Source organism: Zychaea mexicana (assembly GCF_025766255.1).
Source record: "Zychaea mexicana strain RSA 1403 chromosome Unknown BDB00scaffold_104, whole genome shotgun sequence".
In the NCBI taxonomy this organism is placed as follows: Eukaryota; Fungi; Mucoromycota; class Mucoromycetes; order Mucorales; family Lichtheimiaceae; genus Zychaea; species Zychaea mexicana.
This window is the reverse complement of record NW_026516767.1, coordinates 67,496-91,809: the sequence shown is the minus strand read 5'-3', so window position 1 is coordinate 91,809 and position 24,314 is coordinate 67,496. Positions and strand designations below refer to the sequence as shown.

General features: G+C 42.2%; 9 protein-coding genes across 9 annotated transcripts; 6 read left to right on the top strand and 3 right to left on the bottom strand.

Annotated features, from left to right (window-relative positions):
• Positions 1–3,439: 3,439 nt before the first annotated feature.
• Positions 3,440–5,179, top strand: BDB00DRAFT_982122 (D-isomer specific 2-hydroxyacid dehydrogenase). The gene is made up of 8 exons (XM_053129990.1): positions 3,440–3,697; positions 3,816–3,878; positions 3,969–4,138; positions 4,199–4,225; positions 4,285–4,581; positions 4,646–4,694; positions 4,794–4,913; positions 4,998–5,179. Exons 1-8 carry the CDS (start codon positions 3,463–3,465, stop codon positions 5,099–5,101), a joined length of 1,065 nt encoding a protein of 354 aa, XP_052974913.1. The 5' UTR covers positions 3,440–3,462; the 3' UTR covers positions 5,102–5,179.
• Positions 5,180–5,300: 121 nt separating this feature from the next.
• BDB00DRAFT_847247 (uncharacterized protein) lies at positions 5,301–6,756 on the top strand. Its single transcript, XM_053125216.1, has 5 exons — positions 5,301–5,551; positions 5,683–5,771; positions 5,886–6,264; positions 6,362–6,465; positions 6,520–6,756. The coding sequence occupies exons 1-5, from the start codon at positions 5,501–5,503 to the stop codon at positions 6,659–6,661; spliced, it is 765 nt and encodes a 254-aa protein (XP_052974912.1). The 5' UTR covers positions 5,301–5,500; the 3' UTR covers positions 6,662–6,756.
• A 1,394-nt stretch (positions 6,757–8,150) lies between these two features.
• BDB00DRAFT_772109 (uncharacterized protein) lies at positions 8,151–9,134 on the top strand (the record flags this gene model as incomplete). The annotated part of the gene is made up of 4 exons (XM_053120019.1): positions 8,151–8,440; positions 8,524–8,632; positions 8,711–8,851; positions 8,949–9,134. The coding sequence occupies 4 exons, from the start codon at positions 8,151–8,153 to the stop codon at positions 9,132–9,134; spliced, it is 726 nt and encodes a 241-aa protein (XP_052974911.1).
• A 760-nt stretch (positions 9,135–9,894) lies between these two features.
• On the top strand, positions 9,895–10,649 carry BDB00DRAFT_847244 (uncharacterized protein). The gene is made up of 3 exons (XM_053125215.1): positions 9,895–10,042; positions 10,135–10,365; positions 10,455–10,649. Exons 1-3 carry the CDS (start codon positions 9,952–9,954, stop codon positions 10,469–10,471), a joined length of 339 nt encoding a protein of 112 aa, XP_052974910.1. The 5' UTR covers positions 9,895–9,951; the 3' UTR covers positions 10,472–10,649.
• A 17-nt stretch (positions 10,650–10,666) lies between these two features.
• On the top strand, positions 10,667–12,955 carry BDB00DRAFT_847243 (calcium/proton exchanger). The gene is made up of 7 exons (XM_053125214.1): positions 10,667–11,083; positions 11,169–11,549; positions 11,628–11,648; positions 11,753–11,922; positions 12,059–12,233; positions 12,330–12,503; positions 12,593–12,955. Exons 1-7 carry the CDS (start codon positions 10,712–10,714, stop codon positions 12,704–12,706), a joined length of 1,407 nt encoding a protein of 468 aa, XP_052974909.1. The 5' UTR covers positions 10,667–10,711; the 3' UTR covers positions 12,707–12,955.
• A 726-nt stretch (positions 12,956–13,681) lies between these two features.
• Positions 13,682–15,903, bottom strand: BDB00DRAFT_942157 (major facilitator superfamily domain-containing protein; the record flags this gene model as incomplete). The annotated part of the gene is made up of 5 exons (XM_053129393.1): positions 13,682–13,979; positions 14,061–14,199; positions 14,284–15,122; positions 15,324–15,869; positions 15,891–15,903. The coding sequence occupies 5 exons, from the start codon at positions 15,901–15,903 to the stop codon at positions 13,708–13,710; spliced, it is 1,809 nt and encodes a 602-aa protein (XP_052974908.1). The 3' UTR covers positions 13,682–13,707.
• Positions 15,904–17,182: 1,279 nt separating this feature from the next.
• BDB00DRAFT_772080 (uncharacterized protein) lies at positions 17,183–18,457 on the bottom strand (the record flags this gene model as incomplete). The annotated part of the gene is made up of 2 exons (XM_053120017.1): positions 17,183–17,843; positions 18,072–18,457. 2 exons carry the CDS (start codon positions 18,455–18,457, stop codon positions 17,183–17,185), a joined length of 1,047 nt encoding a protein of 348 aa, XP_052974907.1.
• BDB00DRAFT_847233 (WD40-repeat-containing domain protein) lies at positions 18,276–20,793 on the top strand. The gene is made up of 11 exons (XM_053125213.1): positions 18,276–18,471; positions 18,529–18,864; positions 18,964–19,077; positions 19,160–19,228; positions 19,304–19,388; positions 19,493–19,566; positions 19,644–19,715; positions 19,807–19,976; positions 20,059–20,306; positions 20,382–20,459; positions 20,528–20,793. The coding sequence occupies exons 2-11, from the start codon at positions 18,746–18,748 to the stop codon at positions 20,735–20,737; spliced, it is 1,239 nt and encodes a 412-aa protein (XP_052974906.1). The 5' UTR covers positions 18,276–18,471; positions 18,529–18,745; the 3' UTR covers positions 20,738–20,793.
• BDB00DRAFT_847231 (peptidase family C78-domain-containing protein) lies at positions 20,794–22,289 on the bottom strand. Its single transcript, XM_053125212.1, has one exon. The coding sequence runs from the start codon at positions 22,022–22,024 to the stop codon at positions 20,900–20,902; it is 1,125 nt and encodes a 374-aa protein (XP_052974905.1). The 5' UTR covers positions 22,025–22,289; the 3' UTR covers positions 20,794–20,899.
• Between the last annotated feature and the right edge of the window lie 2,025 nt (positions 22,290–24,314).

Sequence of the window (24,314 nt, the reverse complement as noted above, 5' to 3'; positions counted from 1 at the left end):
GATTACATAATACGATGGTAACAGTAACTTTACAATAGAAACACCGCAAATGTTGTTAGCCACAAATCAGGGTAGTTAAGATATGCACAGGCATCTGTTAGCAGCAACGATCGAATTATTACCACTGGACTTTTGAGATCTTGTGAGAATCGTCCGCTTCCACTTTTGAGTTATTCAAATTATCTTATAGGCCTGACGTTTTTATATAAAACGTTCAAAGTCTATAAGGTATGCCAGTAGTTTTCACTGTTTTTAAAGAGAAATGCTTCCTTTGGTTCACGAATGTAGAGGAAACAAGGAGCTGAAGGCGAAGAGGAAAGGGTGGGCATATTGGAACGTATGATGTAACGGCTACATATGTAATACTTGCTATCTAGATGTCTTGTCGTGAGATTGTATAAGAGTCATGCAACGAATTCCTTTCCTCCCGATCGAAATTACTGTATGTGTCTCCTATTTCCCCGACTTCGGACCGCTTCAATGAGTAAACCCGTCAGCTTCTCAAATCAGCTATGCAAGGCCTTAGACAATTATACGGTTGACTATCAATCCCAAACTCATACCGACTGCTACAGTTCTACAACTGCACGTCCTAGATGCCATAACGCCGACACAGCGCCCGCTCACCAAAACCTTAGACGTATGCTTACGACGCATCGCCAAACACAGGATCCTAATGGATGATTTGTTCATCTTTGATTTAGCGAATGGCTGTTTACGGAGACGGCTCGCCACGGAATTCTTGATCTACCCGCGCCTTTTGGGTCTACTGGTTCGCTTCTTGGACTTGGGTGAGTTGGGATTCCATTCAGCGGTGTTTCAGACTTTGATCCCGAGGCATCTTCTTCACAACTCTATTGATCCCGCTATCCGTGAACATAAGGCGGTCGATCTGGGAGCATGGTGCAAGGTCCAAGATAAACAATTGACCACGATCACAGCAAAAGAACTCAGACAAGCAATCATCGACAAGTCTATACACGTCGAAGTCTGGGAAAATACGATCTTAACACCTAGACAATGGGATACCTTCTGGCGATTGAAGATATCGCCAACAGCAAGAAATGTTTGGTATCGAGCGCTTCTCAATAAGATTTCATGCCGTAAAACTCTAAATTCAATTATGCCCTCCGAATTCACATCCGCTGTATGCCCAATTTGTAACCAAGATGAAGATGGTTTGTCTCATTTCCTGTACCAATGCCCTCGCAAATGGTCGATCTGGTGCTCCGTGTGGCCCGACCTACTATTACAATCTGTTACAGAATCTGCTGTACACAATGCCATCTTTCACCTGTATTTTTCCCCAAAATGCTCCCCGTCTCCCTTCAGATATAACTACCAGCTGTATATTAGAATGTCTTTGGAACGCCCACTGGCGCTTTGTTTTAAACAATTCTCCCTTCGTTCCCGATAACATTATTACGCAAATTCATTCTCTTTTGTTAACCCGCACCCAAGAAAATCTTCCTTCTATCGCCAACTAGTCAAACGCTACTTAGCTTCTTCTCCTCACCTCTCATATTTAATATGCGCGTGACTTGAAATAAAAACCGACGCAATAATTTGTTGCGCGCCTGTAAAAAAAAAAAAAAAAACTGATGTACCTGAAAAACCAATCCTCAGTCATTTAATGCTATGGCAAACAACTTGACTAAATTATTGAGCGTTGTTAATATACACATTTACTGAGCTATAATATGATATTGGACGATGGAAAAAACTAACCCTTTGATGTACATTTATACGACGAGCTACAATACTTGCGAGTATCTCAGTGTATGACTGTACTGTACACTGATATCCTATTTTACGGCGTGCATTGTCTTTTTTAACAAGCTTGTTTTGTAGACTTACGCAATGAACCTTTTGGAATACTGTACTATATACGCTCTGCATAACTATCTACAACGACATGTTGTAAGTAGCGTGCAAGCGTGTTGTGTACGACTCATATGACTTTTAATGATCATGATGAAGTGGTGAAGCAGTGCATACTAATAATCACAATTCTTTTTTATTGCTCGAATGTGCTGTATATCTGTCTAGCGCCAAATTTAAAATTGCAGATAACATGTCTACTTGGCCGTGGCTCAAATGCCATTATGTGCCATGAAGTTGTTCTATATATTATCTACGACCTTTTCATTATGTATCCCAATAATTGTATGGCCTTAAGACGTTCCTTTTTATTGCCAACAGTCCATCCTGCTTCTTCCTCCTCGACACCCATCGTTCAACAATGTCAAAGCGCCAACGCATTGACATCGTGCACGTTGTGACAATAATGAATCAGCTTTTCTTCTTCGTGAACAATAAATTTTTTGACCAAGAAAATCAAAACTTGACGCAAATACAGGTCTCTACAAGCACAGCGACTTACACTACAGCTGCTTATGAGTTTTATTTTGGTACATACAGACGACTTTGCCTAGGAGTTCATTGGGTAAACCAGAAGGACCTAAATTATTGTAGTATTTCCTGCGAGCCATGTGCAAAAAGACTTTTGGTTCCTTCCCTCTCTCTCTCTTTTTTTTTTTTATATAAGAAAATATTGCATGAATAGGCCAAAGTAGTGACGCTATTGGACACTTATTTTTGCAATTGCAACAATTGAGCCTCCGTTGAATCACTCAAGGAAATCCGGTCTTTCCGGATCTAAATGCTCGATATAGAAGGATGCTGGTCTTGTCATTGCGCCCATCGATTCGTTGAATGACTGGAGCCGTATTTAATCTGACAACCCCATAAGATATATAGCAACACAAAACACGCTTTTAAATTTCATAGGAGTAGCCAAAAGGGTAATGGAAAAATACCTAGCACAGGAAGGACCGTGCGCACACGCTGGAACGGTCAAAGCGCTAATAATAAGTTACATACAATGAACAAGATTGATGCATTCAGAGTTCTAGTATAGTATTTACAAAATACTATCATGTACATCAAAACAATGGAGCATCTTTGTTGGTATCAATGATTGCTTCACATGATGAGTATGCATTGCCTCAGCAGGATCCATGCTCTCTCTTCAAACTAAGAATAGCATTGTTATTATCATACAAGCAATATATCGATGATTGTCAGTGGTATCTTTGTTGATAATTATCAAATCCCATCACAATTAGTAACACGCACAGAACTTGCTCGCTTTGTCGAACGTCCTAATCGCCCTATCTAAATGAAAATGTATCCTCTAAAGGAGCATCTCGGTGCTATATGTATTTACTTGAGTTTTTTTTATTTTAAAATACTTCGTTTCTCAACATATCCTGCATATACACAGTCGGTTAATTTTGGCTCTGGTTATTACATGAGTGTTGAGGGTATATTTCGTTTTTTTGATAGAGTTCATTTTATACACCAGATGTGGCGAAATTGATTGCCCGAAAAAAAAATGCGGGGGGAGGTTCCAGGAACAGATAGTACACCTTCTTTTCTCTTTTTATACGAATAAAAAAAATGGCGTTTCGATCAGCGATCCGTAACCAGACGGCATTCCGTCATGCCTTCCAGCAACAGCAGCGACTTGCCAATTATTTCCATAGCAACGCTCGAGCACTTGCTCCCAAAGTCGTTGCTACACGTGTGTTGCCTGAACACGCTCAGGCGCGTTTGAAGGCTCAGGATTTCGACTTGATTCAATGGCCACAGGATTCGCTCATGCCACGCGACACATTGTTAAAGGACGTTCAAGGTTTGAAAGACAACACGCTTTTGAAAAAAAAAATAAAGACAGAGAGAAGAAAAAAGAAAACTGATAGTATAAGGCTATTCCTTCTTTCTTTTTTTTGCTTATATGTGAATATTCACAGGCGCCGAAGGCTTACTATGTGTGTTGGGTGACAAGATTGATAAGGAATTGTTTGAAGCAGCAGGTAAGTTATATATACACACACACATTGATACATATTTATGGATATGGATTAGAAGAAGATGAACTTTTCTCGATGTTTTATTTTGTAAAGGACCCAATTTGAAGGTTGTGACCACGATGAGTGTGGGATATGATCACATTGATCTTGCTACGGCCAAGAAGAACAACGTCAAGATTGGATATACCCCCGACGTCTTGACTGACGCAACCGCCGATCTGACTGTACTGCTCACATTGGCTGCTGCACGACGCATGAAGGAGGTAAATCATTATGCGGACATCAACAATGAAATGTCTTCACGATCTAATTTCTGTAAACAGGGTATCAGAGCAGCCGAGAATGGCGAGGTATGGCGTCATTGATCGTAATCAGAATAAGGCTTGCATGTATTGATGTAATATTGTAGTGGCGTGAATGGCGACCCAACTGGCTTTGCGGTTACCAATTTGCCGGTAAGACGCTCGGTATGGTTGGTATGGGTCGTATTGGACAAGCTGTGGCCAACCGTCTGCGTGCATTTGGCGTCGAGCGCGTGTTGTATTGGGGTCGTGGTGAGAAAGCTGAACTCAAGGGTAAAGCCGAGTTTGCTTCAATGGACGAGCTCTTGAAAGAATCGGACTATGTGGTTGCATGCTGTGCATTGACTCCCGAGACCAAAGAATTGTTTAATTATGATGCTTTTAAGAAGATGAAGGAAACTGCTGTAAGTCTAAACAATATGATGCTGTAGAGAACTAATGAAAAACTAAACTTGAAATTGTTACTAGATCTTTGTCAACTCTGCTCGTGGTGGTGTTGTTAAGCAGGAAGATTTGGGTAGGTCAAAACAACTGCATATGACTGGATGTCCATTAAGAGGATGAGTTACTGATAAAGGCCTTCCCCCCCCACCATGATCATCCATGTATATAATAGTCCGTGCTTTACAGGAGAACCAAATTGCCGGTGCTGGCTTGGATGTCACAACGCCTGAGCCTCTTCCCACTGATCACCCATTGTTCAAGTTGGATAATTGTGTGATTCTTCCTCATATTGGTAAATATAGCACGATTCTTTATTTTTTCAAAGGTAGGACAAAGAAACCCGACAATGTGCTTACAATGGCGTTCTCTTCAACAGGCAGTGCAACCATTGAAGCGCGTGAAGTGATGGGTGACATCTGCATCGACAACATTGCCAACGGCTTGAAGGATCAGAAGCTTCGTGTTGCTCTGGACTATTAGAACCACGCATCCTATAGAAAATTGGAACTGCATATATAAAAAAAATAATAATTAAGCAACGGAATACGACTTCCGAAAGATCTACAGAACGATCCCGTCCCACTAATTAGTGGGAATCGCCCTTGTTTCTTTTTGGGTAACACCCAATCATCGGGTATAGTAACCCAGCCCGGAGCTTCTTTGGCTCTGTGTGTGTGTGTGTGTGTGTAAAAAAAAAGTACAACTCCTCCTACTCCACTCTGCACGTAGTATACTTTTGTATCGTGCGTTCCTGGAATACAGTGTTTATTTTTCGAGTAACCCTTTCCTTCTCTCCGCCCTCTTACACCTCTTTTTAACCCCTTCCTTACCTTTTTCTTTTCTCCTTCCTCCATTATCCTCATTAGTCCCGCCTCCAACATGACCTTTTCGCGGATGGAGGCTGCGCTCGAAGATGCTTTTGTCGAATGGGTGAGTTGAAATAGCTACAGAAAGTTATGGAATGCGGGGATTCTCACACTTTCCACATACTCACGTACGCATATATCGACTTTAAATACGGGCTTGACTTTTCTCCTCCCCCCAATGAACGCTATGACTAGATCAACACGTTTGACGGCAAGTCCGGTCCTATCGACACTGTGGTCGAGCTTTCAGACGGTAGCATACTTTCCAGCGTGCTTATAGATATGTAAGGACAGCAACACTAGTTCTATTACTATTAACTATATCACACTTTGCACATGACACAAAGCATCATCTCTTTGACCAAAAAAATAAAAAACAATGGCTCATACATATAAAGTGACGGCAAGTGGTTCAGACAACTGGGCAGCAACGAGGCTGGCGGTGCCCTGACGAGCAAGAACAAGCGCAACAGTGACGGAAGCAATAACACTGCCACCAACGGCAACAGCACCTGGGTCGTCCGTTTCAACACGATCAAAAAAATGCACAAGCTTATCACGCGATACTTTGATGAAGTTCTCGGACAGGACGCAGAGCTTTTACCATCCATCAACCTTGCTGGTATTGCCAAAGACGCGGACCTGCATGAACTATTGTTAATGTGCCAGCTGATTATTGCAATTGCGGTCCAGTCCGACAACAATCGTACCTACATTGATATGATCCAAAGCTTATCTCAAAAGAGCCAACATGCCCTCATGTTATCTATTGAAGAAGTATGGTTTGGGAAGATCTACGAGTTGGCAAATATTCTTCTTTTATAAAGAGAAATTTACTAAGAATGAGCACGTTTTTTCTAAACTATCCACACAGGTGATGAATCATTTCAACAATGATATGGATAGCATCAATCCTCGGAACTCGCAACTGTCCGGAACATCAGGCACAACTACTTCGAGAAGTCTACAATTTGACAGGTAATTAATAAACATATAATAACTTGCTGAGCTATTTATTCACATGTGCAATAGTAGCGACATGCCATACAGATACCAGGTTGAATTCGAAAAAGTAATCGTGGAGAAAAAGCAAGCCGAGTCATCGCACAATCAGCTATTGGCTGAATACGATGAATTGCGTGAACGCTTTGTAAGTCATTCTTGCTTTCAATGATAGGCGGATGGTAGCAAGTTAGGACTTGAGCTAAAACGGTACGGAATGTCTTTGGTGTACTACCACCTGTAGGATGACATCATTATGGAAAAAGAAGACCTGAAAAATCGTCTGAGAGATATGGATGAAGCCATTACACAGGCAAGCAATACAGGCAAGGCGGATTATGTCATGCGTACAGAAATCGATCATCTCAAGCAGGACTTGTAAGTGTTTGTAGTCTTCCTTGGATACGAAATGATGAATGACTCTGAGTAATTTTGCGTTGTATGTGTGTGTGTGTGTGTGTATGTAGAGAGAAAAGTGAAGATCGTCGGCTCGAAACTGAAAATACGATAGAAAATCAGCTCACGCAAATCAACGAGCTTAAGCGAAAAGTAGACGAGCTGACTGTCAAGGCCGAAGAGGCTGAAGCACTTGGAGATGACATTGAAGAATATCGTCACGAGTTAGAACGCATGGATAAATTAGAGAGTATGCTAGACAAATACAAGCGAAAGGTGGAAGATACTACCGATCTAAAACGACAAATCAAGGTAACTTTTCTTATTGGAAAAATGGGTAATAGTGAGATTTTTTAATTTTAAACATTTAAATTTAGGCCTTGGAAGACCAAAACACAAGCTTGCTTGAGCGTAGTCATCAAGTTGAGGATGAATATCGTAAAGTCCTTTCGTTCAAGACATTGATGGATTCATACAAGGAGCAAGTCCAACAACTCGAGACTGGCAATCGAGAAATCCTTAAAGAGAAGAACCGGTTAGAAGAAGAACTCCATACAATGTCACAAACATGTCAATATCTAAAAGAAGATCGAGATCGTAATATGGAGCAGGTGCAGCTACTAGAAGAACAGATTCGAGAGATGGAACTCGGTGGAGGTAAGAAACGAATAAAAAAAACAGTGGATGGACTGGTAACAAAATAGTTGCTGAGGAAGGGAATCTTTACCCGAAAATTCATATCGAACGTTTCAGGTACATCTTTGGAAGAAGCCATCAACAACCGCACCAGTGTTGTAATCGACGAAGAAGTGGATCCTGACAGTAACAATATGGAGGAGAATGTGAAGAAGGCCAATATCACTGAAATGTAAGGGATGGGGTGTCGCTAAAATTTTGACGGGCAAGCTCACTTACAAATGATTACGTTGAAACAAAAAAAAATTAGGCGACTGAATATCCAAAGACTGAAGCGTCAAATCAAAGAATTGGAACAAAATGGTGGCGGTTCTTCGGAGGTGTCTTCCAAGGAAATGGCTCAAGTGAAGCAAGATTTCGACGGTATCAAATCATCTAAAGAAAAGCTCGAAAAGGTAAAGTAGTCTACTTGATGCACCCATAAAGACATAAGGATAGCTGACACTTTCTTTTTTGATTCAACAAAGGACTTTACTGGTGTTGTTGAAGAGAGAGACCAGCTACGAAAAGAGCTAGCACAAATACGAAACGGTATCCCTGACTCCTTATTGAACCAAACACAAACCATCATGGCGTTCCGATCTCGTATACTTGATCTTGAAAAGGAGGCCCATTTCTTAAAAGACAGCACAAACAAACTTGAAAGTTTGGTGATGCAAGGCACAAGCAGCGTGGCCAAGGACGCAGTATCATTACAGAGCTATGAAAAGGAGCATAGCAAGATTCAAGATCGTTTGAACCGACTTGAAGATATCACCAAGATGCAGCTTCATGATATCAATCGCATGCTCGTTGAAGCAAACTATCTACATGGCATCAATAGCGATGGTGCTTTGAAAGATCGACCTACCTTGACTGAGTAGAGTATTTCCAAATCATTTCGCTACAATGATAGTGATAGATGTGTACTTAACCCCAACCTTTTTTTTATATACATGTTAGTGAGGAACACGAGACTATCAAGGAACAAAACGCAAGCCTTCAGATTAACGTACTCCATCTCCAAGAAGAGATCAACGAAAGTCAAGGAAAAATCCGTAAAGTGCGAGACGTATGTATACATGTATTTTCATCAAGTTAACTACGTATAAAAAAGGATGACATGTTCACCTCACGTACTGTTTTTTAGATGATCAAGCTATATACCCAACTTTTAGAAGAAATGACCGCTCGATTTGGAAGCAACGGCATTGGCAAGCGTTCAGAAGAACCAGCTGCGTTATTGAGCCGTACGCCACGCACCAAAGAGGAAGAAAACGATCTACTCACGGTTAGTATCCTCATTCTACAAGACATAAAGCATCACGATTAAGGTCTTGGGTCTTTATTTATCTTCTATTCATGGATTTGACACTTTGTAAATATAGAAACAAATCCACAATGTTCGTGTGCAATCACGGCGCGAACAGCAGCTCATTATATCCGCGTGGTACGATCTTGCCCGACGCAACCATCGTGAAGGTGTTGGTATTTCCATTCGATCGACGCCTTCATCATGGCTTGGCCGACAGCGAAAGATTCTGGATAGTCACTTGCGAAAGCGATTGTGCTAAACAATGAAGTTATAACTTTATATATTATTTTCTACTATCATTATTTGTTTATATAATCTCTCTCTCTCTCTCTTTCTTTCTTCCTTTCTCTCTTCGTTATTCTCCTTCGTTAAGATTGCTGTTTTTTTTGCTGCTGCTGCTGCTGCAATGGATGCGTGCGTCTGTGTTTTTGCTCTTATTCTTACATTGCATGTGTTATCGAAATATCATTTGATCGTTTTGATATATGTTAGGATGCAGAAAAAGAAAGTATGCATGTTGACATGATGAACGGCAATAAGCGGCAGGCAGCTCTCAATGTTTGGTGCGGACGCATGAGAGAATATTACCATACAGGGTGTGTTTGTTGATAGCCAAACAAGTGCTTCGGTGTGATCGCTTGTTTTGGTTTGGCCACCAGCTTACCCACATGCAGGGTGAGACTCACAGGGCACAAACGAGGCTTGCTGGAACTACAAAGGCTTCTCCAAAGCTCATATATACACGAGGATTGTCGGCGTCTGTAGTATTGATCGCAAGTAGAGTCTGTGGTGTCTCTTTAATGTATAACGATTTCATATGCAGGCTCTTTTCGAAATTCCAACCTTGGATGCTTCCAGGCTGCTGATATGCCTTAATAGCTAGCAAGAGTACTGTAAACCACAGCTGCAAACATCTATATATACAATATAATGCAGCTAAATATACAACACACCTTTGAAACAACAGACATAAAAGGTTGCAAGCAAGCCATGACTTTCTTTTACTTATAGCTCCCTAACTTTCGGCTCTTTTTTTCCCTTTCTCTCTTATACACTTTTTAACAAAAAAAGACAGAATGAACATTCGACGAGGATCAATGCTAATGCCTTTGACATTTCTCATCCTGGCTCTCATTGCCTTGACAGGCATTGTGTCGGCAGCTGAACGTAAGTTGTTACACCGTTGATCGTGTTGCGTTGGGGTTAGTAGTATACAATATAGCTCACCAGGTCCGATATATATACCCTGATTGCTGCAGCTGGTTTCACAGAGTTTATCATGGTGTTCAAAGCGCCCGTGTCCGATGCCACATACAGCCAAGCGCGGACCGATGTCGAATCTGCAGGCGGACATGTGAAATACGAGTATCGATCCGCACTTAAGGGAATGGCAGTTGAACTGCCAGCAAATGATGACAGTAGCAGTACGAGTAGTGCAAGCGCGTTCGAAAGCAAGCCTTATGTGCAGTCCATGGAACGGAGCCAAGAAGGTAAAGTGTAGAAAATTTTTTATTGATCGGTTCTTACAACCTGTGCGCTGAAATATTTTTGAGCCACCTTTGGTGTTCATGTACAATAGCGCGCGCGATGTCTTAAGTGGGGTGGTACAACATGGTCTCTCTCTTTTGTGGCGTCGGGCCTCGTTCCTTTGCAACCAGCCTTGGCAAATCCGCCACTTATTTTTACCCTTTTTGTGACATTTTTGCTTAACCATTTTGAGTAAAAAAGGCCTCATTTGAATAAAAAAAATATATTTCCTGGAATTACATTTACACACACATACACCGCGTGCATCTTTTCTCTTCCTTCTCTCATTCACTCTCTTATTCACTTACTATGGACCCGCATCGAACAACATCATCGTCAGAAGAAGAAGAAAAAGGCCGAGACGGTTCAGAGGTTGTCATGGTTTCAAAAATTCCAGATCATCAAAGCAGATCAAGTAGTCCTGTCGCTGCCATCATGACGAGTGATGATAAGGCTACTACTCTACAACAACAAACTGCTGATCCCACAATCGTGGAAGGTCTGACGGCTCTTGTCAAATCCTCATGGATCAACGTCTTGATCGTGTTCGTTCCTATTGGTATCGCCAGTCATTTCGTATGGAGCCCAACTGTCACATTTATTCTCAATTTTATCGCGATCGTGCCACTTGCAAAACTACTCGGTTTCGCGACTGAAGATATTGCTCTTCGCACCGGCGAGGTTTGTTGACTTTTCTCGATGCTCGGCTTTTGGAGGTTGAGCAGATGTTCATTAATGTTGTACATGCCAAATTACTTCTGGGCAGGTTATCGGCGGTCTTTTGAACGCTTCGTTCGGCAACGCTGTAGAATTGATTATTTCGATTATTTCATTGACGCAGAATTTAGTAGTTGTCGTGCAAGCATCGATGCTTGGCTCGATCTTATCCAATCTGCTCTTAGTTCTGGGCATGTGCTTCTGGTTCGGCGGCATACGTTACCAAGAACAGAAATTCAATCAGACAGTGGCCCAAACATCGGCTTCTCTCTTGTTTATTGCCACGACGTCATTGCTGCTCCCTGCAGCTTTTTATGCTTCCGTCGGGTCAACTGAGACGACCCAGGAACTTACAAGTGACATTTTGAACATTTCTCGCGCCACGTCCATCATTTTGCTCATCATCTATTTCTCGTATCTGTTCTTCCAGGTACAGTTAAATATAATGTTGCTTTTCAAGTAAATAGCCCCTGCACATAACTAAAGTGTATCATATTCCTTTTTAAAGCTCAAAACGCACAAGGATCTGGTATGTATGACATTGTAAATGGAGGAAACCAGCACGAAGCTTTAATAGGAGGAGCAAAACTCTGAAACTGTTTCATGATTATTTCTGTTATTATCACCATGTAGTTTTTGCAACCACCTTCTGAAGCTCGTCGAGTGTCGTACCAGCGTCAGTCAACTGCCGGAACCGACCTTGAACAGCTGAACGGTGCAGGTATTGCGCCCGGTGAAGCAACCGGCAATGATGATGAGGAAGAGGAGATGCCACAGATGCCATTTTGGATGGCCATTGTTGCGTAAGTATCTAGCGTAATGTGTTTCTTTTTGGAAACAACTGTACAAGATATATCGTCTTGGCAACAATATAGACTTTTGTTTTTTGCCCAAATCCTTAATATATGTCACGCTAACAATATTTTTGTCATAATTCAGACTTCTTGTGATCACTGCTTTGGTTGCTGTCTGTGCAGAGTTTCTTGTATCTGCTATTGAAGATGTTGTCGAGCAATGGCATATCAGCGAGACATTCGTAGGTCTTATCCTATTGCCTATTGTAGGCAATGCGGCTGAACACGTTACAGCCGTTACTGTTGCAATGAAGAATAAGGTGATTGTTCTGTGGGGACCTCCCAACAACAGCAGCATTATACTAACCGGGATGTACTCATTGGGAAACCCGAACCCTTTATAAAATTGTCATTAGATGGATCTTGCCCTTGGTGTTGCTGTTGGAAGTAGTATGCAAATCGCCTTGCTTGTGACGCCACTTATGGTTGTGATTGGTTGGGGCATCAACGTCCAAATGTCGCTATTGTTCAACATTTACGAGACTGCCGTCATGTTTATTTCGGTAATCATGGTAAACTACTTGATGATGGTAAGTTAGTGTTTATAATTGATTGTCTTAGAGCAATTTGATAAACTTTTCTAACTCACTTTTGTGACACTACTGATTAATATTTTTAGGATGGCAAGAGCAACTGGTTAGAAGGACTCATGCTTTTTGCATTATACCTCTTGCTGGCCATCAGTTTCTATTACTATCCTGATGCTGCATCGAGTGAACTCGGAACCGCGTGAAGCGATCCCCTCTAGTCTGCTAAGAAACCCCATGCGTGAAACTCTCTAAAACCCGACATCATAAGTTTAGCGTCGTTGGATACTGTATCATTTCGGCTGCTTTTTATCTTTTCCACATCATACACCGGCATTTTAACAACTTTTTTAGATAGTATTAATAACTTAGTATAAAATAACCTCTCTACTTTTTGTATCATAGTAGCTCATTATGTACCAGTCTTATTCTTGCATATTAAATTTCTACTTACATAGCATAAACTGCTGAGCGTATATCCTATAATGAACCCTCTGAGCTTTAACAAAAGGCTAACCAGGAAAACGCAGTGAGCCACATGATGCTTTTTAATAATGTCCCAGGTACTTGATCGAGCTGTAATCTATACATGTACTACATATAACCACAACTAGGCCACATAGGTGCCTTTTATTCAACAGAAAGAAGCTGTCTCTTACAGATGTGCTCTCCTATGATGAAATTTTGGAAAGCTGTATGATAGCGAAATGTATTTAATGTTTTACGCTTGATAAATCCAGTGTACTGTATTGCTGACACACAATGCGATACTTTAAAAAATAAACTTGTGTAAGTCAACTGTTAGAAGCTCCACATTGGAAGCGCCAATCAAAATATCCAAAACATCAATATGTCTGCTTTAAATTTCTTAGCAATCATACTTCACCTTCATGAACTTATTCTCCATAATATACGCTAAGTTCTTATGTACGAAAACCTAAAGTTACAATACATGCGCAGGCTGTAAGTGCTGCTGTTATATAGTGAAAATAGTACTTCTGCCTCGATCTCTCTGTTATTTTAACATACAGTAGAAATTTAGATTTGGATATGTATATGCTGTCTAATACATAGTTGAAGAATGGTTTATCAAGAGATTATAGAGAAACTTGATGGATGAGTAACACTATGAAATAATGGGTGGGGTATAATAATTTATGTATAATATAGAATTACGCGACATAAACACAACAGTTAGCAATAGAAATTAGTGGATAGATTTATATGTAGTGTCGAACCGCTTTAATCGACCCACACAAAAAATTGATATACTGATACACGCAAGTCCAGCCGCCGATCGAAATAGCCAAACAGCCCCAAAGTACTCATAAAGGTAACCTCCAATGAAGGCCCCGAGTCCTGTGCCAAGGCCAGCATGTAAGGCACCCAGAATCCCCTGCGCCATAGCCCTCTGTGTAGGTGGGAAGAGTGAGTCCATTTCACTAACTGCAGTTCCCCAAAATATACCAAAGCCGATACCTGGAAAGACCATTCTTCTTAGTTATCTGTATGCATATCATGTGATGTTTGTGATAATGCTCTCTCTCTCTCTCTCTTTACCATGGAGTGTTTGCAGCAACAGCGCACTAATGTTTGTTGTCAATGTATCCGGTGGTAAGATTGTATAGGCTAAGCAACGAATTATTGTTGCAGCGTGCGCAACAATGACAAGACCAGTAGTTCCTAAACATTCCGTCATCTGATATACGTATGTGTTTGTAAAAAAGATTACCATGGGAACATAAAAAAAAGAGTTTCATGAAAATAAAAAACACACACATACCTGCTTTGAAAAGCAAAAGCATAATAGCTCGGTAATGCCACCTAAAGGTCCAGTCCACCCAATCCAACTTTTTGGAGTGTGCAGATCACGATTTAAAAACAAGAACAGAAAATTGACAATCATGGATAAAACAACACCAAACAGTAATGTCGTCGTCAGAAAACAGAGCACTCGTGGCGATTTGAATAATTCCTGTGTTTCAGGCACCCGGTCCACTAGCAGCCCAGATTCTTCAGCTGAAGATTCTCCACCAGCAGCACCAATCACACCAGCGCCCAGTGAATGTTCAGTCGAAGTCACCCTTGAGATCGCTAAGCTGAGATCAAGATTGTTGTTGCTACGGTCTAGTTGTTCGTCAGCTTCTTCGCGTAGTGTATGAGCAGTCGATATGATCGAGTGTCTGCTTTTCGGTCTGAAAAGCTTGTTGTTGTTGTTGTTGTTGAATGTAGTTGTCCCGTGACCACCATCGCCGTCATCGTCATTATCGTTATCGTGAAAGGCTGAAATCGTTTGGTAGTTGTTGCTGTTGTACTGTTGTAATAGCTTCTCCTCTTCTTGCTGGTGACTCCCTGGATGACTGCCGACACGCAATGTTCGCTCGGCATCACTTTCTAGGTTTTCTATGAGACCGCCGTCAATTGTAAGCATTGTAGAACGATGACCTTGAGAAGGAGAGTATGATACTGCTGCTGGTGAATCCTCATCGTACTGATACTCTGGTTCACTCGATGACATTATTGGTACTTGCACATAATCATCAGTGACCTTAGTCATGAGAGCACAAACGATGAAGGCCACTGTCGAAACACCAAACACCCAAAACAGGACATCCAGGCTGCCTGTTAAATCCGTGAGTACACCGACAGCCAAGATCGTTAACCCGGTAGAAACGGATCCCCAAAGCCGTTGCTCTCCTGAATGTTTGTAAATGATTTTTTTAGCCACACAACGTGCAGTGAGTAAATAAAAACAGCAACAATGATACAAAAGAGCATCAACATCTTGTCCAACCACTCGACACTAACTGCATGTTTACATACCATATAAGATTTTGTTTGGACCCAGGATTTTCATCACTGCACTATCGACTAATGATACATTGGGTAGAGTGAAGAATGCAATCAATAGTGAGAGAATGGAAATGAGCCACACAACGGTATGATTATCGAGTTGCGGTGGTTGCTGGATCACCATCGTCATCGTTGTCATTGCCGCAAAATCACCGCCACTGCTGTCGCTTTTCGAGTCTTCGTCTCGATAGATGAGTGCTCCAGTTGCTACTAGTAGCTGCTGTGGTGACTGAGGTGGTGGTATATATTGATCGTTCCTCTTGTTGGATGCTGAAATGATATGGCCTAGTACCATGATTCCCATGACGGCAAGCCCACCGACGAAGCTCGTAAGTGCCATGACTGCACCATGAAACTTGGGTCGTCGATCCACAAGACTGGTCCACAGTGGACAAGCAAGGGACTGAATAAACGGTGCAATAGCCAGGACAAACCCGATTTGATCAGACGAGAAACCTAGGGCATCATGATAGTAGAGCTGAAGGTATGGAGGTACGGACGAAAGTACTCCATAGACTGTAATATAAAGAAGTTTACAAAGTGCGTACATTTATAAAGAAAAAAAAAGGGAGTACTGTTGGATTTTAGCGGATCGTACTATGTAGATGGAAAAGATAACTGAAAAGAAAGGACATGGTTGGTTAGAAACTGTTTTTTCATTTGTGTATTGATTGGTTTGGAATTGAAAAAGGCAAACTGTATGATTGCGGATAATGCACAAACGTACATGGCTATACAACAAAGCAGCAGGCAGCAGTATATATCCACAAATTCTTTTTATTCTTGTTTGATGTGCATCATTCCATGTATAAGCCGTTTGCTTACTCTTTATATAGGCAATGTGCAAATTAAAAAAGCAAACCAGTAATAGGAATAACAATCATATACCAACAAGCAATAGCCGATGAATGGGCAACATCTTGTGTTTCCTGATGATGTTCTCCATCCACTAGCTATTAGAAAGATTTTCAACAGCGCTATCAGATTGGAAAAGGGGGGCGGGAACAAGAGCTGTAACCCGAAAAACTAGATGGATCAGAAAACCGCATCAATTGGCCTTGGAGAAACATAATAGGTATCTCTGACCCGAGAAATCATGTCTAGCGAAAATATCCTTTCATGTTATCGATATCATATGCAACCCTGATTAACTAGACAGATTCCACGATGAGGAGCAAACAAAAAGGAACGCGGGTTAATTTGACCATGGCAGGTCTTAGCAGTTTCGTTTGGATCGGATATTTTAAAACGCTTTTCTTTTTGGAAAAAAAAACGAAGATGGATGCTGTTTCATCCACATACATTGCGACGACCCCATGAGACACACGGGCTATTTAAGGAGGAAATCTTTCTCCGATCATCATACATATAATTTTGTCACGTATGTGTATACACAAGAAGAAGTATATGTAGTAGGAGCTAGAATAGCAAGGGCGGTGTTCGCTGGTTGCAGAAGCCTGCATAATTTAGTTTAGAGTCAAAGTGAGAGACATAAAAGAAGTGCTATTTCCTTCTACATATCAGATCTATCTGTTTTGTTTTAGACTATTCTTTGAAAAGTCCACTACACTATTTGTGGTAGTAGGAAAGAATGGAAAAGTTCAACCCCACATGAGCGGAAGATCAGCGTAATATCATCGATCCATTTACACATATTTTCTCGTGGTGTGGCAAAAATAAACAAACAAACGACATTATGCAGCAGTGTAGTAGGATTTATATGTAGTATGCACGGCTGTATACTATGTATACATGTTTTGTTGTATTACTACAATCTACTATTATGTGTTGTATGTATGATATCTGGTCAAGAAAGAAAATAAAGAGTGCTAACTACTGCCGGCCACGCCTCCTTCGCCCAGACCAACGGCCTTTTCCACAACCTCGCGCATCAGATCAACCAAAGTACAACAAGATATCAACAGATGTGCCTCTATCAGTTCCGGGTCCTCAAACAATGCCACTGCAGTCTGATCAATAGCCAATCGACCCAAATGGATCAAGTAGCCCATCCGATGACTATCAAATTCAGCCAACAGCTTCCAGTTCCGTCGACGCCGTGGCTGTCCTTCTGCCGGTAATGGTCCCTCATAAGGCGCTACCTCACACGTCATGTCATGGGACAGCAAGCTAGGTCGTCTCCAACGTAACCAAAAGCCTTGATAAATGGTTTCGTAGCTAAACATCAGGTGCGATTTGGTCTTGTTCACCAATTCTTGCTGCTCGGTACCGCATTCGATGATAATGTCCTTTTGGAATGCACGTCGTCGAGTTTCGGCCAACTTGGCGTCTTCTTCAGCATTGCTTTCCTTGCCATCAGCAGCAGCACGGTACAAGATGTTTTGGAAGCCCCAAGAGTATGAGTGTGGCTGGACTTTGCGAAAGGCGACCGTCTTGCTTCCATAGGGATAAATGTCGTGCATGTGTGGCTTGCCCAGGGCATGTTTGCGGAGCTCATACATCAGCATATTATTATTTGATCCTTTCTTGCTCTTTTTCTTTTTGGTCTTGGTGCTTTCGAGCGAGTTGAATATTAGTTGCTGCATGCTGCTATCCCGGCTGCTGGTGCTGGTGCTCGGACTGAGGTTTGCTAAGCTTGGATTGGATAGGCTAGGGGTATATGTACCACGACGTAACGCCATGTATGACAAGGGCGATGCAAGCTCGTCATTTACAGTTGCTTCGGTTGTCGCGCTAGGTGCTTGACTCAAGACGGACGTCGTAACAAAAACATCGCTACTTGTACTATCGCGACTGCTACTACTGTCACTACTGGCATCGCTGTTACTGGATAATATGCTCGTGGCGCTGTCATTTTTGCTGTTGTGTACCACGTTATCGTCCGCTTTGGGTATGGTTTCCTTGCCTTGACCTGGCTCATTGTCTTGTATGGGACTGACAGGTCGTTTATTATGGCCAACAGCAAGTTGTACCACTGTCTCTATAGCTTCACCGGATTCTGAGGGCTGCTCATCTTTTTCATGAGGTCGATCGTACACGATTTCTTGTTCGTCATAGGCATTCGGTTTGTTATAAATGGGTGGGGAATCAATAGTGTCTGGTTTTTGGAAATGTTCACTTGTGGTGCTGGTGGTATCGGTCATGAATGTTGAAAAAGGTATATATGATACTGCGCTTTAATAGTTCTAAAGGAGAGTGCTGAAGAGTGTTGTAGAAAGAACCAGAGAAAAAAAGTCAAGCAGTTGTATGCACAGCAGGTTTTGCCCTAGGAGACTGCGCTCTTCGGTTTTCATGGTTGCACCAGCAACGACTATACTAAAAGGTTGTGTTGCCCGACAGACACACCACTTGTACTAACATTGTGTGTGTGGCGGTTTAATGAGCCACGTGACTAGTCTTTATCATAGAAGAGATATGAATCGCGTGTACGCATGTGGGGCGATGCCTTCCGCCGCGTTCTTTTTCAGTTACCAGTCAGGTATCTCCTCTCAGTTTTACCGATTGCCGGAGACGTGGTGGGTTTCATGCATCTTTTGAGCGGTCTGAGTCAGTAAGCAAGTGAGACCCTCCCTTTCTACTCTCTTCTCTCCCTTCCACCCCGCTCACCCTCCGCCACTGATGCAGCATTTACGCCGGTCTTTCTTTTTAGATTTCAGAATAAAATTCCAGTCCAATACGAAAGGTTTCAACCTCTTTTCGCATACAACCCAATCAACAAGTTATCGTTAATAATGACCATTGTAGAATCTACAGATATTACAAAGTAGGTCGTTGTTTTGATGCTCTTTACCAGAGACGGAGTGAAATCTTTTCGTTATAAAACTCATTAACGGATCTTGTCCCAGTAACCCAACGACCAAGTTTGTCATCATGGATCCTCTTATCCATGACCAAAAGGTTTCCATTCATCACTGGTGAGTTTGTTTCAGTCATAACACTTGTCCACTTCTAGCTACAATCTAACACACGATTAACGGGAAATCGACAAGGCAATTACGGGATTTGATAATGCAGCCAGATGATCCTCAGTTCAAACATGAATTGATCGTACCAGTCGACCAAGACGTGCATAGAGCAAGTATTTACAAAGTGAACAAGAGCGGTTTGCGGGTGAATATGCGCAATGTAGTATTGAGTTTGTCAATTTATGCAAGAGTTATCTTTTGTTTCCTCTATAGTATGATTATACCACACGACGTCAGCGATATTTCTTACAGGGATTAGGATACCATGCCACCTGCATGGCCACAGGGTAATAAAAAAAGTTGTTTTCTATGTGAGTAGTAAATTATCGGACTGACTTGGCTTTCGACATTCATGCTGTTGTAGATTCGGTTACTGGGCAGCAGGAGGACAGCGTGGCGATTTGACAGTGAAGGATCTCCATTCCGATTACGAAGTGTAATACACGCATATTCCTTTATTGAGGGGAAATGAACACATACGTAAAAGAACGAAGAAAAAAAAAACTTACGCATGCCTCACGTCATAGGAGCATCACCACCTCACCGAATAGTACGATCAATAACGGGCTCTGTTTCTCGAAAGTGAATAACGAGACACGTTTAATTGTTTCGAACAATGACGCAACGATTCGAATATTCTCAATACCAAGTTTGCAATTGCTTCAAACAATACCGTTTAGTGTAGCGGTCAACCATAGTATGTGTATATGTTGTTGTTTTTGTTGAACAGCTAAGAAGCGTTATGCTGACATTGATTATTTTTTTTTGGCGCATTAAAGCATCTGTGAGCCCCGACGGACGGAAAATGATTGTCGTCGGTGATGACAAAAAGGTCCACTTGTTTGCTGTTACACCAGGTGGTCGCTATGATGCAGTGGCTACCATGGCAGCATCAAAGGATGCAAATTTTTCAGTGTCATGGACAAGTAACTCGGACAAGTTTGCTGTGGCAAGTCAGGATGGCTCTGTACATGTTTGGGATATCAGGAATCGGGAGCCTCTTCATTGTTTCACCGGTGTCGGCAATGTATGCGCTTCTTCTTTTTCTTTGTGTGTTATCACTCTCAATTAATCATAATGATTTCTTTTATTGTTGTATCAGCCATCGATCACAAAGGGAGCAGTAAGATCCGTGAAGTTCACGCAGTCTAGAGCCGTTGATTTGCTTGCGTACGCAGAGGTAATAATATCAATCGAAGCGGATTATTTCCAAAGTGTATAGGTACTAACTGAGACCGCTAAAACTAGCATGTTTCGCATGTACATATCGTGGATGCCAGAACATTTGACACACAACAGACAATACGAGTAGGACCCGCAGGCCAAGACACGCCAATAACGGGTCTTGAGTTTTCGCGCGATAGTCAAAAGATGTTTGTTGGGGTGGACAATGCCATTCTAGAGTATGACATTGATACTGCAAGTAGACGAAGGTTTCCACAAGGCGCATTGCTCTGAAAAAAGCCATATATTTTTTAATTTTTATTACCATTATTATTCATAATTAATGTATTATACGTTTTGCATCATCATCTTCCTGTATAACTATACAATTAGGAGTTGGGTATATTATTTGGTACACTAAATATATAATAGTATTTACACGTAATATAGTGATGATTATATGACTCTAATACTGGTAACTTGCTTCATGATATCACGTTCCCATTCTGTTAGCAAGAAATGATTTGAATCGGTTGATGGCCACTGTATAGCTCCAGACGGTCTTTGGGATGCCTCTCCTAACACCAAAAGTTGATATTGACTATTTCTTTCAATCGCCTTTGTATCCACTCGGTACGATTGCAATGACGCTATAGCAGCCGGCCGTTGATCAGACTCGTTCCCGTGTTTGTTTTCTTGTATGGGTGACGACTTGCCACGCTGTGTCCGCCTTCCCGGGTCAAAGACAATCAAGTTCCGTATACCATCATCGAATATTTCAATGCCAACGATAGTTCGACTGTGGCCCGCGTGCTGTAGGTACATGGGTGGTCTGTCGGTCATATGCACGTGTTTGCCAGCGCGTGCAGAGGACACCATCATTCGTGTAAATACGTTGTTTTCTCTGCTCTTGACGCTGTTGTCGTTGCCGTCGTCACTATTGCTAGATGACGGTCTATTCACCACAACAGACGCTTCAAAATAGGATTGCACGCAATCAAATAAACGCTCAGCCAACAATCCAGTAGTTGCTGGACCGGCAGCTTTGGGCGCGTCGAAATCCAGGATAGTGCATTTGATACCAAGATACACCAGCAATGTGTAAACCTCTGTAGTGCCGATCCACTTGCGTGTCTTGTACACCCGACGTTGCAGTTGTAACGCGCCGACTGAGTCAAATCCTAGTTTTCGGGTCCAAAAATTTTCTTGGGTTATCTTCACACAAAAGGTGGGGGGTGCGGGGGATGTTCCTCTCATGTAGCACAGAAAGGGAAAAGGAAAAAGAAACAAACCTTCCTTCCAAGCCCGCTCTAATAGAGACTGTAAACCAGAGATACTGATGACATGCTTGATAACTGATTCATCCATCTCGTTTGTCTTTTCCAAGAAGGACATGAGCATCTGACAGTTGCGATAGCCACAACTCCATCCTTTATCCCAAAAATCGCTGACAATGAGATCTGTCCTGTTGCTTCCCAAATAAACGGTTCGTTGAAGCTTGTTTTTAGACTGTTGCGGTATTTTGCGAAACTCAAAAGCCAATTGTGTCAATAAGCCTGATGTCCGATCGCTGCCTGGCATTGGTGATTCCCACAGTGCCTTTTCTTTGTTAAGATGTGTACGTGTATAGCTTTCGTAGTCGGCTGATGTGAACCTTGCTGCTGCCGCTGCTGTTAATATTGATGACTGCCGCTGCCGGGGTACTGATTCATGTCGATCATTATCGTCGTTGTCTTCTTCTTTGCGCTTTCTCTATAATACAAATCTCTCAAACATATTTAGCCAGGTCCAAAGCAATCAAAGTTAAACAGATACCATATTACCTTAAGTGACTTTGTAGTGTCATGTTGCTGCTGCTGCTTGTCTTGAATCTGTGACAAAACTTCCTCATTTTCTAATTGTTCTGCCAAATGTTGATCCATGTGCAACTGCAACAGATCTTGTGGAACTAAAATGGGGTATTACATGAGCACATGACGAATTGAACAAATCATGGAACTGGCAATCTAGTAGTACCCAGCTGCTGACAATGCTCATGCGTGCACTTGACTAGCGAATGTTGATCCATTAGAGTTTTAGAAAGAGCGACCCCATACAAAAAGAACCCAATAGCAGTTCGAATCCCCAGAAGTCGGATCTCGCAGTTAGTTTAGGAAATCAACGGGCAATCCCCCCCAAAACCCTTCCTCTGGGCTCGTGTGTCCGAGCGTTCATTATTGTTTTATGTACATCATTAAATAACCAACTCAAAGGGATATACAAGAGTTGTTTCCTTAATCAACACAGGAAAAGAACCAAGTACACAGTCTATGTTTATATTAGACTCCCTTCCTTTCACACAATCACATCGTACACATTTCCGCGCAGTTTTGAGCTGCACAGCAACAGCAAAGCCCGGTCAAACTATATATACACATGGTGTTTTGTGAGTGAGATTGGTTGTGGTATGCTTTTTGAGGCGTAATCAAGTACCATAGAACTGGGAAATTTACCATGCAAGACAAGTATCGAATCCTCCGCCGCTACGCTGTGGTGGTCTACCGTAGCCGCCACTGTACATTGGTTGTTGAGGTCGGTAGTATCCGCCTAAAACAAACATGTAAAGGAACCGTTAAGTGCTATTGGCGATCAAAGATTTGTCACTACTTATGAACACAAAAGAGCGTACCACCACCACCACCATAGTAGTTGCTGCTTTGAGGTGGGTGTGTGAATCTACCACCACCCATACCACCCATATTACTCATGCCGCCCATGCCGCCCATGCCGCCACCGAAAGCATTTCCTAGGCCACCACCATTGTAGCGTTGACTGTAGCTTTGCTGATTGTAGCCTTGGTTGTAGCCATAGCCGCCGTTGTTATAATAACCTTTTGATGATCGCATTATTTGTTCTTGTTAAAGGGAGGAAAGAGAATGTGAAAAAGAGCTGCTATTACAAGGGCCTATCGTTTTTTACATCTTTAAAGAATTATACCCTACATTTTGTGCTGTTTCGGTCGCCAATGTTGCCAAAACCCCTCTGTTATTCATATTTTGGTGCAACGGCCATATCCTTTATCGGGTAAACGAAGATTGGGAACCCCCTCTCTCTCTCTCTTTCCAGCTTCGCAGCCCGAGCGGCTGTCAACGAAAAAGGTTCCGCGCTGGACTGATGCGTCTCAGCAAACATTTTATTTAGTAGGACAGTCGCCCCCACTTTTGATTTTTCTCTCTCTCTCTCTTTCTTTTGCTTCCCTTTTCCAAAAGCCCTCTCTTTATATATCACCCATTTATGTATTCCATACCCGATCATCATGACACAGATACCGCCTGAAGGCACTCCTCCGCACCCTACTTCGTCTGTCCTGCCTCCTGCCACAATGTCTTCTTCAGTTACCCTCAACGATTATTCCTCCCAACCCCACCGTCGTTCAGCAGCAGAGAACGAAAGTATCGATACCGGAGAAGACGACGATGGCCCTACGTATAGTATTCCACCACCTACGCTCCCTCTGCCCGCACTTCCACCACGAACACACGACCCAACTACCTCATACCACTTGATCAGTTACCAAAAGTATAACAATACCACAGCACCGAGTACCCTTGAAGCCTATTCTTTTGCTCCACCGAGAACCACTGCTCCTGCTGCTTCAACACACGAAGCAACAACAGCGACTGAAAATACCACGACAGCGTTTATACCGAGTAATCACGCGTTTGATATGGGAGAATCATCATCGTCCTCGTCTGCGTACGTACCGGTTGTAGAACCGAAAACAGGAGAATCATCAGGAACAACAGTTTCGGTCGAGGAGGGTAGCAGCACAGCGGCCTTGGGAGTATATAGGTCTAGCAGTATGCGAGTGAAGCGCAGCGACCAGGTACGC

What these genes read in the sequence shown, in the direction of transcription:
- BDB00DRAFT_847247 (XM_053125216.1), top strand. Translation starts at nt 5,501, where the DNA reads ATGACCTTTTCGCGGATGGAGGCTGCGCTCGAAGATGCTTTTGTCGAA. An exon ending in TCCAGCGTGCTTATAGATAT is followed by an intron (nt 5,772 to 5,885) that starts GTAAGGACAGCA and finishes ATACATATAAAG; the next exon opens with TGACGGCAAGTGGTTCAGAC. An exon ending in TCATGTTATCTATTGAAGAA is followed by an intron (nt 6,265 to 6,361) that starts GTATGGTTTGGG and finishes CTATCCACACAG; the next exon opens with GTGATGAATCATTTCAACAA.
- BDB00DRAFT_847243 (XM_053125214.1), top strand. Translation starts at nt 10,712, where the DNA reads ATGGACCCGCATCGAACAACATCATCGTCAGAAGAAGAAGAAAAAGGC. An exon ending in TTGCTCTTCGCACCGGCGAG is followed by an intron (nt 11,084 to 11,168) that starts GTTTGTTGACTT and finishes ACTTCTGGGCAG; the next exon opens with GTTATCGGCGGTCTTTTGAA. An exon ending in TGGTAAACTACTTGATGATG is followed by an intron (nt 12,504 to 12,592) that starts GTAAGTTAGTGT and finishes TAATATTTTTAG; the next exon opens with GATGGCAAGAGCAACTGGTT.
- BDB00DRAFT_847233 (XM_053125213.1), top strand. Translation starts at nt 18,746, where the DNA reads ATGTGGGGCGATGCCTTCCGCCGCGTTCTTTTTCAGTTACCAGTCAGG. An exon ending in CTTTTGAGCGGTCTGAGTCA is followed by an intron (nt 18,865 to 18,963) that starts GTAAGCAAGTGA and finishes CTTTCTTTTTAG; the next exon opens with ATTTCAGAATAAAATTCCAG. An exon ending in TAGTGTAGCGGTCAACCATA is followed by an intron (nt 19,977 to 20,058) that starts GTATGTGTATAT and finishes GGCGCATTAAAG; the next exon opens with CATCTGTGAGCCCCGACGGA.
- BDB00DRAFT_847244 (XM_053125215.1), top strand. Translation starts at nt 9,952, where the DNA reads ATGAACATTCGACGAGGATCAATGCTAATGCCTTTGACATTTCTCATC. An exon ending in CATTGTGTCGGCAGCTGAAC is followed by an intron (nt 10,043 to 10,134) that starts GTAAGTTGTTAC and finishes TGATTGCTGCAG; the next exon opens with CTGGTTTCACAGAGTTTATC.
- BDB00DRAFT_847231 (XM_053125212.1), bottom strand. Translation starts at nt 22,024, where the DNA reads ATGCCAGGCAGCGATCGGACATCAGGCTTATTGACACAATTGGCTTTT.
- BDB00DRAFT_982122 (XM_053129990.1), top strand. Translation starts at nt 3,463, where the DNA reads ATGGCGTTTCGATCAGCGATCCGTAACCAGACGGCATTCCGTCATGCC. An exon ending in ATTGTTAAAGGACGTTCAAG is followed by an intron (nt 3,698 to 3,815) that starts GTTTGAAAGACA and finishes GAATATTCACAG; the next exon opens with GCGCCGAAGGCTTACTATGT. An exon ending in GGAATTGTTTGAAGCAGCAG is followed by an intron (nt 3,879 to 3,968) that starts GTAAGTTATATA and finishes TATTTTGTAAAG; the next exon opens with GACCCAATTTGAAGGTTGTG.